Source organism: Pogona vitticeps, chromosome 3 (assembly GCF_051106095.1).
Source record: "Pogona vitticeps strain Pit_001003342236 chromosome 3, PviZW2.1, whole genome shotgun sequence".
Taxonomy (NCBI): domain Eukaryota; kingdom Metazoa; phylum Chordata; class Lepidosauria; order Squamata; family Agamidae; genus Pogona; species Pogona vitticeps.
In genome coordinates, this window is record NC_135785.1 from 183,574,837 (window position 1) to 183,590,491 (window position 15,655).

General features: G+C 38.9%; 1 protein-coding gene across 2 annotated transcripts in view; it reads left to right on the plus strand.

The window, feature by feature from the left end:
* OFD1 (OFD1 centriole and centriolar satellite protein) overlaps nt 1-15,655 on the plus strand; it is a 33,423-nt gene that overhangs the window by 13,881 nt on the left and 3,887 nt on the right. For both annotated transcript variants that reach the window (XM_020786771.3, XM_020786770.3), the window contains exons 10-20: nt 1,055-1,174; nt 2,225-2,298; nt 2,387-2,478; nt 2,839-3,028; nt 6,498-6,628; nt 7,432-7,543; nt 8,893-9,483; nt 10,276-10,423; nt 11,066-11,172; nt 13,058-13,177; nt 14,631-14,800. In XM_020786771.3, coding sequence (XP_020642430.3) covers nt 1,055-1,174; nt 2,225-2,298; nt 2,387-2,478; nt 2,839-3,028; nt 6,498-6,628; nt 7,432-7,543; nt 8,893-9,483; nt 10,276-10,423; nt 11,066-11,172; nt 13,058-13,177; nt 14,631-14,800 — 1,855 coding nt within the window. The remainder of the gene's footprint in view (nt 1-1,054; nt 1,175-2,224; nt 2,299-2,386; nt 2,479-2,838; nt 3,029-6,497; nt 6,629-7,431; nt 7,544-8,892; nt 9,484-10,275; nt 10,424-11,065; nt 11,173-13,057; nt 13,178-14,630; nt 14,801-15,655) is intronic.

Below are 15,655 nucleotides of genomic sequence, written 5' to 3' on the forward strand. Positions count from 1 at the left end.
ATTAGGGGGAGAAAATTTTTTTAAACCTAAGATGACTTTGGTTTAAAAAAGGGCAGCAAAGGAGGGAGACACAGAGAGAGAGAGAGAGAGAGAGGACGGGGGGGGGAGAGAGTTTGGAGTCTAAAACACATGCTAAACTGACACGTTTAAACCCACACATTTTACACCAACACATTTTAAACCAAGCCAGCACAGACCCTTGCAAAAACTTTTCTGATTTGCAAGGGAAGCATGCAGGAACCATTGCAAAAGCACAGAAAACAAACGGAGCAGATCAGAGATGCAAAGAGAACGAAGCAATACTTTTCATTTTTAGTAGCTCTTTTCCACTTTTTTTTTTTCTTGTGTTCTCTGAACTGAAGGTGGACAAACGATTCTGGCAGAAATAATTCTTTCAGCCATTTGTGTTACTTCAGTCAGTGGCCTTCCTTTTCCTCCCAGAGATTCTGAAACACTCAAATATTGCCATTGACTTAGATGAGGATCTGGTTGGATTAGCTTCATAAGGGCTTATGGTGGGTTGATATCAGTCTTTGTGCCCTTATTTGGGCATGGACTGGGTTGATGGGATGGGTGCATATCCTTCATCTTAAGTGTAATAAATCTTACAAATACTAATGGTGAACTCAGTTATTTGACTGTAGTTGTATATTTGGCTACTAAGATGTACTTTCTGAAGAAAACAAAATTGAGGGAATGGAAAGAATGGAGATTGGCATGCTTAAATCCCTAACTAGTTGTGCAGGAGAGCACAATTAGGGTAGTGTGTGTGTACCATGCAGTGTTTTATAGAGAAGTTTCAGATGAAAGGAAAGAGTGTTTTTCCCTTTACACATTTTCCAAAATCGCCCCTACTGAGCAACGGTGCTCATATTTCGACTTCCTTGTGCTCTACTAGCACAGCAGGGAAGGACTTAGAGCAGGAATTTAAAAGGTTCACTTCCATAGCTCAGCCCCAGACTTGGCAAATCAAGGATTCTTGTTGTATGATGGTGTTCTTTTGCTTGGGTTTGCCCTCTTTCATGATTATCCCTGGCTTCTTTTCTTTGTCCAGAGCTCAAAAGCTTCAAGAATCAAAAAATAAAGTGGTTGAAGATGCGCTTCACCGTCGTGAGGTAGCTGTGAAGAATATTGAAGATACTTATGATCAGAAGCTAAAGAATGAACTCCTAAAGTAATTTACTTGCCAGTCTCCTTCAGGTGTAGAAAAGCAGTTCCATCGTCTTGTCAAATACAACATATCAAGAAATGAAAATGTTATGAAGCTAAGGAAGTGTGCTGGGTGAACAAAGAGTAACAGGAAAAAACAAGCTCATCAGTTCTTGTGCTTACTTCTGAAAATAAATAGAGACCCTGCTGATGACTGGGTACTATTGTTAGGGATAACACTTCAGTCATTTTATTCTCTCTGTTCAGTCAGAGGGCTGACTTTAAAGAGAGAGATTGCTGCCCAAGGTATACAGACACATTGAACTTGAGGGGTAAAAACAGAGGGACGTTCTAAGCATAGTTACTCAGAAGTGTGTTCATTTGTATCCATTGGATATTAATTATTTTTTGCATGTTGCCTCATATCACAAAGTTTTATAGGCAGCTTATGATAAACCATATTTTGTTTTAAAAACAGTGTACATTAAGAAAAGGGTAAGTAAAAGCAACAGACAGACAGCGGCAGAAAACAAAACTCACAATATTCCCAGAATTATTTTTTTTAATTCAATACTGATGCCCAGACTGCCGAATTATTTAAAAGCCATGTGAAGAAAAATTGTGACCTTTTCAGATAGATTCTCTGTCTGGTTTGTATCAAAAGCTAGAGCACAGTTGGTCATCCAGGATGAAATTATTATGATTCTTCCTTTAGCAATAAGAGCTACAGAGAAGCTGAAGTTGATCGGTTAAAATCATTATGGATACATTTGTTAAATCCACACTTTTTGCAATATTTTTGGGATTTATCAGTTCTTTTTAAAAGAAACATTTTAGGTTCTCAAGTAATATGGCAATAGAAATCTGTTCCAGGCATTTTTTTTTTAAAAAAAGAATGGGTAGTAGTTTTTATATGCTTAGTTGTGAGTTGCCACACTTGAAATTGTCTTTTTTCTAATCATTTCTAAACCTTCCTATTTTGAGGCATTGGTGGATTTATTTGTACTAAGTCAATGCAATGTGTTTTAATCTGCTGGGTATACTTTGTAATAAACATTATAATTCTCATCTTTAGGTATCAGCTTGAACTAAAGGAAGAATACATAACTAGAACTAAGAACATTGCTGAAGATGAGAGAAAATATAAAGGTAACCAATATTTTTGGAAGCAAACATATGTCTCCTTTATATTGATCTGAAGCCTATCTAATATAAGACTTTCATTGTTTCTGACCAGAGAAGTCTAAGCTTTTGCATGAGGAGACGATTTCTCTTAATTCAAAAAAGCAAGAGTTTGAGCAGGCTATATCACGTGCCAAAGTCCTTCAGGTAAGTTAAGTTGATATTTAGATGTTCCAGCAATATAGTTCTGTTGTGTTCACATGTTAGAGCAGTAGTTCTCAACCTTGAGCAACCCTGCTGTTCTTGGACTGCAATTCCCACAAGTCTTCACGACTTGCAGGTTGGGAACCACTGTGTTAGAGAAATAAATTATGTAGGTTTTATTATAGCTATTATCTTGGAAAGCTAATAACTTGCTAAGAATTCATCAAAAGATCTTCAGATAATTTAAATTAATATGTATATATTTGAGCATTGTCTTCACATTTCATAGCCAGGTTTTTTTTAGTGTACAGTATTTGCTATATTGGAAAGTTAATAATGTGTTTCTAATATATTTATTTCCAGGTGGAAGTAGATACTGTCAGGGCCGAAGTTTTATTATTAAGCAAGCAGAATCAGTTGTTGATGGAAAAACTGAAAGAAGTCTCAGATTATTCAACACTAAAAGAGGAGAAAATGGAGTTACAGGTGCAGAATAAGCTACTTAAACAACAGTTGGAGGATGTGCAAAATGAAAACCTACAGCTCCGAGAAAGTTAGTATAAGTCTGAACATTCTTTTACTGTTGTTATCAACAAGACGTTCCAAAAATAATACACATTTAGACTTGTGTAGCACTTTTGCATGTTTGTGACAGAGAGAGGGAGGGAGGGAGGGAGGTGTTTTCCTACACTTCCATCATCAGTACACACCATTATTATTATAGCACTCAAGGAAGTGGTCAAAATCCCACACTTCATAGGTGGCTCTTGCCACTGCAGATGAGCCAGACATTGGTTTGTGTGAATATATCAGAAAACTACTGGTTTCTGATAACACAAAGAATGCTCTAATATGGATGTGCCATTCAGAGTTTTTTTAACACCAATTCCAAGAATTCTCCAATAATTCCTTAGATAAAATTCTGGGAATTCCAGCCACAGAACCACATCTTCAGGTACCTCTGTTTTGTTCACTTGGAGCAGGACCTGTCTTGGAAACTGCATGTCTCCCTCCAGCCTATTCTTGTTTTTAATGTTAGATTAGGCATCCTTCAGTCTCGAGAGACTGTGGTAACGTGCTCTGAATAGAGGTCTTGGAACAGCGTCTAGTGTGGCTGAGAAGGCCAATTCAAGAGTGACAATTCCTTCTACATTGAAGACAAATACAAGCTGTCCCCTGTCTAGCTGCCTGATTTTGCTGGTTTCGGGCCTGCCTCTTTGCCTCAGCCTGCTGGACAAGAGTCTCTTCAAAATGGGAGAGGCCATGCTGCACCGCTTGCGTCCAGGCTGAACGCTCAGATGTCAAGGTTTCCCATCTGTTAAGGTCCATTCCTAAGGCCTTCAGATCCACTTGCAGATATCCTTGTATCGCAGCTGTGGTCTCCCTCTGGAGAAATTTCCCTGCACTAATTCTCCAGGAGATCTTTTGGAATCCAATTGTCAGCCATTCTCACGACATGCCCGAGCCAACGTAGACATTGCTGTTTTAGTAATGTATATATGCTAAAAAATTCCAGCTCGTTCTAGGACTACTCTGTTTGGAATTTTGTCCTGCCAGGGGAAACCAAAAATTCATCAGAGAAAATGCATATGGAATGTGTTCACCTTCATCTCCTGTCATGCACAAAAGGTCCAGGACGCACTGCAGTACAGGAGTATGCTCAGAACACAGACTCTATAGACCAGGATCTTGGTATATGCCGTCAGCTTCTTATTAAGCCATATTCTCTTTGAGTCTAGAGAACATGGTAGCTGCTTTGCCAATGCATTTATCCAGCTCAACATCTGGGGAGAGAGTGTCAGAGATCGTTGAGCCAAGGTACACAAAGTCACGAACAATCTCCGATTCCTGTATGGAGATGGTAATAGAGGGAGGTGAGTCCACGCCCTCGCCCATGACTTATGTTTTCTTCAGGCTGATTGTTAGTCCAAAGTCTTGACAAGCCTTGCTAAAAGAATTCATGAGTTGTAGGAGGTCTTCAACAGAATGGACAACAACAGCTGCATCATCGGCAAAGAATCCCACATGCATTTCAGCTGGACGTTGGTTTTTGCTCTCAATCTAGTGAGATTAAAGAACTTTCCATCTGATCTAGTCCGGAGATAGACACCTTCTGTTGCAGTTACAAAGGTGTGCTTCGGCATGACAGCAAAAAAGATTCCAAATAGAGTCGGCACAAGGACACAGCCCTGTTTCACTCCGCTTGGGATGTCAAAGGGATCTGATGTTGAGCCATCAAAAACTACAGTGCCCTTCATTTCCTCATGCAAGGACCTGATGATGTTAAGGAGTCGAGGTGGACATCCAATCTTGGGAAGTATTTTAAAATGCCGTCCCTGCCTTTGTAAGATCTATGAAGGCCACAAAGAGTGGCTGTCATTGTTCCCTACATTTCTCCTGCAGCTGTCTGAGGGAAAATACCATGTCAATGGTGGATCTATTAGCTTGAAATTCACACTGTGATTCGGGATAGACTGTATTTGCAAGCACCTGGAGCCTCTTCAGCACAACACGAGCATGCAGCTTCCCTACAACGCTGAGAAGAGAGATGCCACGGTAGTTATTGCAGTCGCCCCTGTCTTCTTAAACAGTGTGATTAGTTTGCATCCTTTGTGTCCTGTAGTACTCCACCTTCCATTTTTAATGTACAAGAACAAAAACTGCTGCACTGCTTTCTGGGAATTGTAGTCTTGCTGCTCTTTAGGCTCTATAGAAGGTGCCTCCTAAAAAGAATGGTGATGCCCAGAAAGCACCATGGCTGCTTCAGGTTTTGTATATTAACAATGGGAAATAGACGCAAAACAGGCATGGGAGTTTTTTAGATTGGTCCTGAGCCAGGTGAGCTAAATAAAGATGTCTGGAGGTGTTTATAAAATAGTGTGGGCCTGTCAGCTGGATTCCCAGAATTCTGCAGAATTTTTGGCACATTTGCGGAGTTAAGAATCCAAAAAGCCTGGATGGCACATTCCTATATTCTGTTGTGTTGGTTTTTCCTCATTCTCTTTTACCCACTCCACCAGTAACCTGTGCAAAGACTACTCTGTGTTTTCTTTTTGTTTGTTTTATTCTGCAGCCCATTCACCAAATTAGTTTGGCTGCTATGTTTCGTTACCAGGAAAGTTGTATCTTATGTTAATCCAATAACTTTTCTTAAGTGTTTAGCAAACACTTGGTGTTTATCCCTTGCACTGCTTCTCTGCTTCTCCTGGCATTATTATCATTGCATATGGTCTCATGATGCCAATAAGCTATCATCTGTTCTTGTCACTATACCATTACATATAAACCAGCTGATGGCAAAGCAATAATGTTTTTCCCCAATCTTATTCATGCATTTTAATTTATTGTCATGTGTTTTAGAGCTATTGTAGTGGTAAACATACTTAACAGTTTCTGTGTTATTTTCAATTACTAATGGATTTACTAATTGGTGTGTGTTCATAGTCACTCTACTGCAACTTAAATGAAAGACATAATAGAGTGTCAATAAAAATATAACAATCTCATGAATATATCTTCCTATTTATTTCTATCACACTGGAGCCCTGTTTCTTTGATAAACAGATTAGTGGAAGGTAGTGATGGGAACCCCTGTACCTGAGTATTTTCATGTCCCATAGGATAAGATAGACAACACTGTATGAAATTAACTCCCAAACTTGTTTAAGGATATCTGCCAGAAAAGCTTCGTTGGTCTATCTGCATCTGCCCTTCTATCCCAGTTACATTGATTTGTTGTGCTATATCGTCTAATTTGAGTGAAGCCGTGTGAAAGTGTTGTTGTGGTTATTTAATGAAGCTTTATCCATTTTTCAGTAAACTTGATTGATATGAAGAAAGATGTCCGTGCTTGTCCTCAACAGGGCCCTTAAAAATCCACGAATACCATTTTAACGTTAACAGCATAGAACGCTGAAGTTGGATATTCTGTTACTGAATATCTGTTAGATGGAGTAAGTCAGATTTAAATATGTCAGTAAGATTTGATTCTTAATATATATAATCTACATTTATATTTACAGAGCTAAATCAGCCATCGTCTGAATATGTGATCCTTCAAGCAGAGTTGAAAAGAGCAGAAGACGCTAGAAAGCTTGAACGTGAGGAATCCGAAACTCATAAGCAGCTCTTGGAAAAACAGCTACAAAACGAGGTAAATTTCCTGTGTTTTAGTGCTTTCACTAAACTTTGTGTAGACCTTTCTCAAGAAAGTTTATATTCAAAATAAATTTTTTTACAAAAAATCATGGATGTCAAATAAGAATTGCAGTTCCAGTCTAAATACACCATATGTTCCTATGGGTGCAATGAAGATCAAAACCATTTTTAGAAATTTGCTGCGTTTTTGAAAAAGGCTGATCCATCAAATGACACATGCAACCACTTTATATGCAGTGGACCCCTGTGTGCAGTGTTGATTGAACTTCAAGCCTAATGAGATGAATGCAGACAGAGTGAAAATGCCCACAGGTTAGTAACAGTGGATCTGTGCTGTGTAAGCCTACAACATATTTACCATTTTGAAACAGCGAAAGCAAGAAACACTTGTGAATAAGATATTGGATGCCTTTTTCTCTGAATTTAGAAATTACACCTTGGGTTGCACAAACAGATCTTGCTCAGGTGTTATGTCACAATTCAGTACAGATGAATGTGCACATAGGGGTGCATTGCTAAGCAAGTGGTTAGCACTGTAGACAGAACATTTTTCATATGCTTGAACTTCTTCCATACAGAAGCAAAGGTAGAGTCTGAGTCCATAACTTTCATCTCTCCAGATTGAGAGATCGCTCTTACAGTTCTGGACAATTGCAAACAACACATAGCAGTATACTAATGGAGTGAGGGCATTGTTTTCTGGAGCATCCATTCTACAAAGACTGTGAAAAATAAGAATACATTAGTGTTAAGACCTCTTTGAATTAGTAAGCAGTTTTTTCTTTAAAATCTTTTTAGGTTGAGCATACTGTACAGCTGAAGTCTCAACTTGCAAAATCTGAAAATATTATCAGAAAGCTAAATGCACAGATGGAAGACCTGAAGTTACAACTGAAGCAAACACAGACAGGTTGAAAAACATTCTCTTCTTTTCTTCCCCTTCGGCTTAATTTTTTGTAATGGGGGCGGGAATTGCATATCTATCTATCTAATCTATCTACCAACCAACCCATGTTGTGGTAACTCACTATTCTAGGTGGTGAAAAGAGAAAAGAAACTTGAAACCCCAGTTTATCAATCCCATGAACTCCTGTAGGGTTGGAATTTTCCTTTAAAACAAAATCTTGATTAGCCAAGCTAATAATAATGATGATGGTGATAGAAGTGGGTTTTTTGGTCAGTAGTAAAGGATGATAGTGCTACTGTCCAACAATTTCTAGAGGTTGTCAATCTGTCTCTGCATTGTGACATTTAAGTTTAGGCTCTAGACCAGAGGTCCCCAACCCCTGGTCCATAACCCAGCAGTGGTCCACGGCCTATCCAGGACCGGGCCGCAGACACAGATCTCCCCCTCCCACATGTGCCGTTGTACACATGCGTGTGAGCGTGTTCACCCCTGCGCATGTGTGTGAGCACCCCCACAAGCACGCAAGCGCGTTCTGCTGCCTGTGAGTGCGCTGTGCACATGTGCACAAGAGAGCTCTGTCCCCTGCAGGCACACCACCCCCACCAACTGTTCCGTGGTTGGGGAAAGCTTAGCGACCACTGCTTTAGACAACACAGGCTGAACTGTAAGTAGCATTCCACTAGCAGATTTGGGTTTTTCTGGTTTTTCTTTCTTACCTCACACCCTTGCATTCCTTTTTCTGAAAAGCTGATCCTGAAGATCAAGTAGACCTTTCAGAATGATGTGTGAAACAAGGTGTATCACATATCAAGCCCCATTGTATGGTGGTTAAGCCTCTGCTCATGACTTGAGTTTGATCCCAGTGGCTTCAGGTAGCCGGCTAAAGGTAGACTCAGCCTTCCATTCTTCCGTCCTCAGTCTTCCATCTGTTGGTAAAATGAACACCCAGCTCACTGGTGGGTGGGGGGACAAGTTGTTTGCATAATTATGCTGTAAACTGCTGAAAGAGTACTCCAGCACTGTGGGATGGTATATAAGTTGAAATAACAACAAATAGTGAAGGAGTCAATGTGAATCAAGGACCTCCTCTTTGTATGATTGGAAGCATGTCCTTCTGTCAGTTCTGTGTTATCATACAAGCTTGAAATAACTTAAACTTCATTTACAAATAATTTAGAGTTCTCCACTTGGTGAAAACATTTTTGGGTTTGTGTATAGAATAAGTATATTAAAATAGAAATATAAGTTCATGTTTTATCTATTTTGCATGTCAATGGTACGACCAGTTCAAAATTCACAATCATAAGCTTTTAAAATTGTTTTCTTTATCTCTGTATGAAATACTTGTCTAGCACTAGAAAATGAAGTATATCGGAATCCTAAACCCTCCTTGGTTGATCGTTCTGTTCTTGACATGATTGGTAACAAGGCTGTACCTCATGATATATATATAGACGGGGCTTTCTTGAAGACTCCTCCTATGACCGATGCTATTGCAGTTGGAAATGCTACAGGTCCTAGCCACCATCCAAGATCCTATGCTTCACCAGATTCTGATTTAGAATTTGTAGCTAACACAAAGGCTAGAATACGTGAATTAGAGAAAGAAGCAGAATATTTAGAAGAAGCCTACAGGAATTACCAGCACAGAGCTATTCAAAGCACCATTGGCCCATCAAAGATCCCATCTTCATCAAATTTACCAAATACTTTTTCAGTGGCTTCTCATCAGCAATGTTGTTTTGCACATAATGATGTGGGCTTCAAGGAATTTCCCATTCAATGTCAAAAAACTAAAAGCTATGATTGGACACCAGAAAATGGGCATTGCTTAAAAGGCCCTTTAACACCACCACTGAAAAGAACGGCTGTTGCTAGGCGTCTGTCTTCTACTCCCGTTTCCAAAGCAAAGAGAAACATCAATAGCAAGCTGTTTTCTGATGGTAAGCAACGTAATACTTATTAATTATGCGCAAATGTTTATTATTTTATGTAAGCAACAGGATGCCTATGCTAGATTGGAACTGTGATGGACCAATATCTGCTCCCACAGTCCATATATATTTTTGCACTGATATCATGGAAATGACTACACAAACTTTCTCCTTCTGCTTAATAAATGCAAAGAAACTTTAGATGTGCAGTTGTAGTGTGAAAAAGATGCTTGTACTTCATATAATAAATGGATTGCTTCTAATTTGAAAACTTCCATAAGAGAGAACTAGTTCTGTCTCTTTGAGAGGCACAGACTGCCCATGTCTGTCAATATTTTTGTGTGTATTCCCATTCTTTTAACTGTTCTGCATTTTTCCATTCATGTTGGACACTGAAAGGTTGATGCTACCAGTGTTCCTTTCTTGTTTAGAAACCAACTTTCAAAACATTATGCAAGGGATATTTCTTGAATCATTGTTCCAAATGACAAAGGTGCAGATGACCTACTGTAATTGTTTCCAAGGAAACAAATTTCCATCATTTAAAATTATGCATTGTGCAGCAGCCCATGTATTTTAAAAACATTTCTGTAGCAGTAAATATCAATACACTCAATGGGTTCTTTAAAACAAAAATACAGTTTCATTAAAAATAGTACCCCTAGTGTTTTTAGGAACCTAAAAGACATCAAGTATTCAGTGGATATCAGTCAGGTTCTGTGGCACTTATGAAGAGGATTGAAACTTAGGGTAGCTCTTCAGTCATTGCATGAGAATAAGTCACTGCTATCTGTTCTACAGATCCCACTGGCTCATCTCTTGCTGCTCCCTCTCAGGATGTTGACCAGCCTCTGTCACCCATTCCAAGAACAGATGACCATTCATCTCCTGAATCCCCTTCTAACATATCAGTTTCCTCTTCACCACCTCCCTGTGAAAATAAATTCAGGTAATCAAACAGCTTTGACTAAGGTCATGGGGAAAGACCTTCAGCTCCACAGTGGCCCTTATTTGTTATGTGTTGCTTCCAATCCTTCTGGAGTTCTTTCAAGTCAGGGCTTCCCCCCAAGAACTTCAGTAGTATTCAGTTACTTTATTTGTGTACTATTTTTGTATATTGCTCAGAAAAATAAATATTGCAACCATGTGGTTCGTTATACTCTCCTTAAATAAAGGAAAGTATAACGAACCACATGGTTCAATATCTATTTTTCTGAGCAATATACAAAAATAGTACACAAATGAAGTAACTGAATGCTACTGAAGTTCTTGCGGGGAAGCCCTGACTTGAAAGAATATATATATGGTGCTATGTTCATTATTTAACATAGAGGACATAATGCTATTGCCACATTATCAGCTGCCCTGAAATCTAAATGTGATTAATGGCCTTATAAACATGTGCTAATGCAAAATAAAAGTCACATGCAGCAGCTTATGAAGAGTCTTGGTACTGATAAAGTTTTCCCGAGATAAAGTACATCTAAGTAAATACATTTACTGTCATGGTTTGCCTTGTAAATCCTGCTGAGAGTGGTAAAGTTTAAATGGATTTGTTTTCTTTCTTTCTTTCTTTCTTTCTTTCTTTTAGTATTAATCAAGAGTCAGGTAAAAATCCAAATCAGAACGTTAGTGACTCTGCAATTCCTGAAGAACTTCTGTATGAAGATCTTGGAAATGGTGACTCTGCCAGTGAATGTAAGCTTTCGTTGTGTCTTTTACAAAGAAACATTTTAAAACTTTACAAAACAGTACAAAACTTTTTTAAAAATTTAACTTTCAATATTGAGAACAAATCTTTATTTCCCAGGATGAAGAAAGTGCATCAGCTTGCTTCTTACTCCCTTGGTTTTTCATAACATCTCAGCTTGCTCTGAGATAATATACCTTTCAGACTTCCCACTCAGACCTTTGAGGCTTTCCTTTGCCTGTTAGCTGCGTAATCTATTGCTCCCAAGTTGTCTTTAGCCACAGAAATACAGCCTCTTGAGCACTGTGGCATGAGGAGCAGCATCAGTTGTGACATTACATCCAGTGTTAGGAGTACAACTGTAGTTATCATCTAACACTGGTGTCTCTCCTAACCTGTGAGTATATGTGTGCATGTGCAGACACAGTATGAGGTACAAATTGAGCAGAGGAACCCACATATATGATAACATGTCCTCATTCTTCACACACGCACACCGTTCTGAACCACCTGTTATATAACTTGCCTGGCAGTTCCGTTCAAGGCGTACCAAAGGGCAAGATTTGCTTTATTTCGTACATTTCAGAAATGAGAAGATAGCCCCAGGCAGCAGTATTTAATACAGTCTAATAGACCCATAGAAACAGTTTATGAGAAAAACCAAAATATGCTGATACATAATTTAATAAAATGCTTAGAAAATTCAGTTGTTAGCATAGGCCAAATATACGGTAATAACAAAGTCGTCTTAAGAATCTTTGATACTCTGCTGATTGATTTGAGCATATATGATGTTTGTTGTTGTGGGTTTTCCGGGCTGTTTGGCCATGTTCTTAAGGTTTTTCTTCCTAATGTTTTGTCAGTCTCTGTGGGCAGCATCTTCAGAGGACAGGAGTCAGAACTCTGTCTGTGCTCTGGTGCAGTTTGTTGGATAGTTATTTATAGCTGTGGGATCAGCTTTTGTTGTGGGTGTATTGTGATAAAGGGGAAAGATTATCTGTCACTGTGATTGATGGGTGTCTCTTCTTGCTGCTCAACACCCATCAAATCAAATCAAATCAGTCAAATAATTTTTTTGTCATTGTAAGCATATACATAGTATACCCATACAATGAAATTCACACAGACACCCAGGGACCAGACCCACATGCACACACATAAAAAATCCCCAATTACATTAACAGATAACAATACACCCACAATAAAAAACACGCTGATCACCATAATCACCCAATTTCCTGAAAAGGACAAAAGCTGGTCCCACAGCTATAAATACTAAAAGAATGGTGGGGATGTGGGACACATATGGACCTGCCCTCATGACCCACCTAGACGTCACTCTGATCTTCAGCATGAGGGATGTGAAAGTCTGTAAGTGCACTGGGTTGATTTAGGATTATAGTGCTCATACCAGTCAGGGGTTCTGATCATGTGTACCCTGTAAGAATATGCAGCTGAAATCCTTACACGTTGTGCTTCAGACCTTTGTGTTCCTCGTGTGAAATCTGAGTGACTTCCAGGTTATGGAATGAGGTTGATTGATGTATGTGCCCATGTCCCTGCCACTCTTATACCTGTGCACAAATTTAGCTTCTGTGAATTTTAAACCTAACAAGTTACTGAACCAGCAGCTGTATTTCCTCTTTGATTAATAAATGTCTTGTAAAAGCTAGTTTCTGAGCCAAACTGTCCCATGATTCTGATTAAAGCAGCAATAGAGCCCATTTGAATTTTCTTCATTCTTAGGGTAATGGTTCAGTTGGCCAAGAAGAGCCCTTAATTAATGGCTTACACTTAGGCATTCTGAGCTCCAGTCATTCCCACACTGTGTCCATTTCTTTGCCCTGCTTTGATAATTGCAAAATAATGAGGCCATTGTTCGTACTTCTCTAGATCAAAAGGACATTCCAGAACTGCTGAAAAGTGATGTGTCACATCCCTCTGGGGATGATGTTCGTGGGAGCCATGTCCCGGCCATTGTGCCAGCAACAGTCATTTCACAGCAGGACAGAAGTATGTTTTCAACTCAAATGTGTGATTACTTTTTTCAGATAGCTTGTTTATCAGAGCATGTGGAAGTTGCATTTCCTAAAACCCAAAACATAGTATTGTTTTAGAATATCCAAAAATCATAATAGGAAATTGGAATACATCTATTTAATTTGGCATAAGAGATGGAAGCATTTTTGAGTAATGGGAAGCAGATTTTGTGTCTGAAATAATGTAGAACACTGAAATATAGATTAAATATTTTATTTCTTTAAAGCTCATTGAAATTTGATGTTTCACAGATTATTTAAAACATTTAAAACTTAGTGTAAAACAAAACAAAAAGTAAAATATTGTGGAAACTTTAAGACTTATCCATCTATTTCAGTATGTAGTGTCATGAATTACAATCTAATCTACTTCCTGGATTGAGTTCATAAAGCTCGTGCTGAAATGAGTGTTAAAGGTGCCACTGGAATTTGCTTTTCAGTTTAATTTGGTTATACATGCTAACATAGGCTAACATTGCTGCCTCTGTATGTACTGTTCCTATAATTTAGAAATGTACAGGAAATGTACTGTATATCAGTGTCATCTTACCAGACAAAAACAGTGTGCTAATAGTTGAAAACCAAAGGACAAAAGGCAGCATTCAAAATGTCAGTGTCTGAGTATAGCATCTAAGAGCTTGAGTCAGGGACTTGGGCAGCAGGTGGAGAGGAAGGGGAAGATGAGACTCCTTTTCCTCCCGCTGCTCTTTACTCCTCATGCCTCGTGCAGAGCCATCCAGTTACCTTGTAATTGTGATAATTGTAATAAAAATCTGTGTGACAGTTTTTTTCCAGTATTTTGCTGGAGTGCAGGAGTAGTTACAGAGCGCAAGCTTAAGAAAAGGACAGTCGTATTGAAATGACATCTTTATTCTCTTTTGGTGGGATCCTTGGAAAGTGAATACTAGTGACAGAGAGCACTGCAGCATTGTTCTTATGTGTGTTATCTTGAGGGAATGTGTTCAACATGAGTGGTTTTCTAAAATTTCAACAACATGTCTCTTAGCACACAGCCAGATTTTTCTCTCTGGAGAACTATACTGCATTTTTCAGGATTGATACTAGTGTGTTTTATTTGCAGTTAAAAATATGCTTTGTCATAAAAGAATAGTCACATAGGCTACAGTTCTAAGTATGTGTGGTACCAAGTGGGTAAGATTGATTGCACAAGCAGCTCCTGCATTTGCCAGTGCTCTGTCATGCACCCAATTTGTGCAACTTGAGTGTACAACTAGTTGCACAACTTGAGCATTATGTATGAGCTGCTGTGAACCCAAGTTCTACAATTTCCAGTTTATATTGTCCAATACCAATAGGGTCCTGGCCCGACTGTTCTACCATGGCATATGCCTTTATTTGATTCAGTGCATGCGGCATGCCCATACTTGTCTTCATTGGCTTGTTGAATGCTGCCCTGCATGTATTAGGTAAGGAAGAGACAACAACCTTGGAGGAACAAAGTCATCCTGAAGAGCAGCAAGAAGAGAAGAAACAAAAGTGGGAAGAAGAAAAAAGGAACCTTGAAGAAAGGTGGCCGAGAGAGAAGCCAGAAGCGTTGGAAACGGAGGAAGGAGGGAGGCAATTGAATGAGGAAGTGGTAATTTGTTTACTTCTTACTGAGTTTAGAAATCCATAATGAGTCTCTTTAGAAATGCATCCCACGTACTCCATTGGAACCATAAATAGACAATAGTTTTTCAGAGGCATAGGCATAATTGCACAAGGTTTTTTGCTTGCAGGGCACACATTTATACCCTAGTCTGTCATGAAGCCAGCATCATGGTTCAGGGTGACTGTTGTCGATAGTTTTATTGCATCATGGAACACTTTTCATTTTCCATCCATTCTTTTAGTAGTTGAGGGACTGAGGGTTTTACTGTCACATAACTTTTCAAACAGCAGCCAACATCTTGTTGCTTAGCATAGTAAATTACAGTAGAATAGGCCTATTGAATTAATTGGGATTTAGTGAGTCACCTCCTCTGTTAACTTCCATTGATTCCAACAGGCCTACTCTAACTATGACTTACTATGCTAAAGTAAGTCACAATTAAGGTAGTCTCATTTGAATAAATGGAACTTACAGAGGAGGTGACTCACTAAATTCCCACTGATTCAATAAGTCTATTGCAGTGTGTTTTACTATGCAAAGTGACAGGATTTGCGCTAGTGGAGTAGTTCCCTTAGGAAAGAAATCAACCAGATCAGAAGCAGAGTACCAGCTCCTCTAGACAGCTCCAGCACAGCACTGATTTGCATGGGGCGTGCGGAAACTGGTAGAAGTCACATTTAGGAAAACAAGTTTTTATTTGCTTGTTTATAACAAAATGGTGTGAAAATTACCACTTTGATGGTCAATCAGGACTATTTCATGTATCTTAGTAATGGGAAGGAAATGTGTTTTTTAGAAATAAAAATCTGTACCTTAAAGTAGCTTGAATTTGTTCTCTTA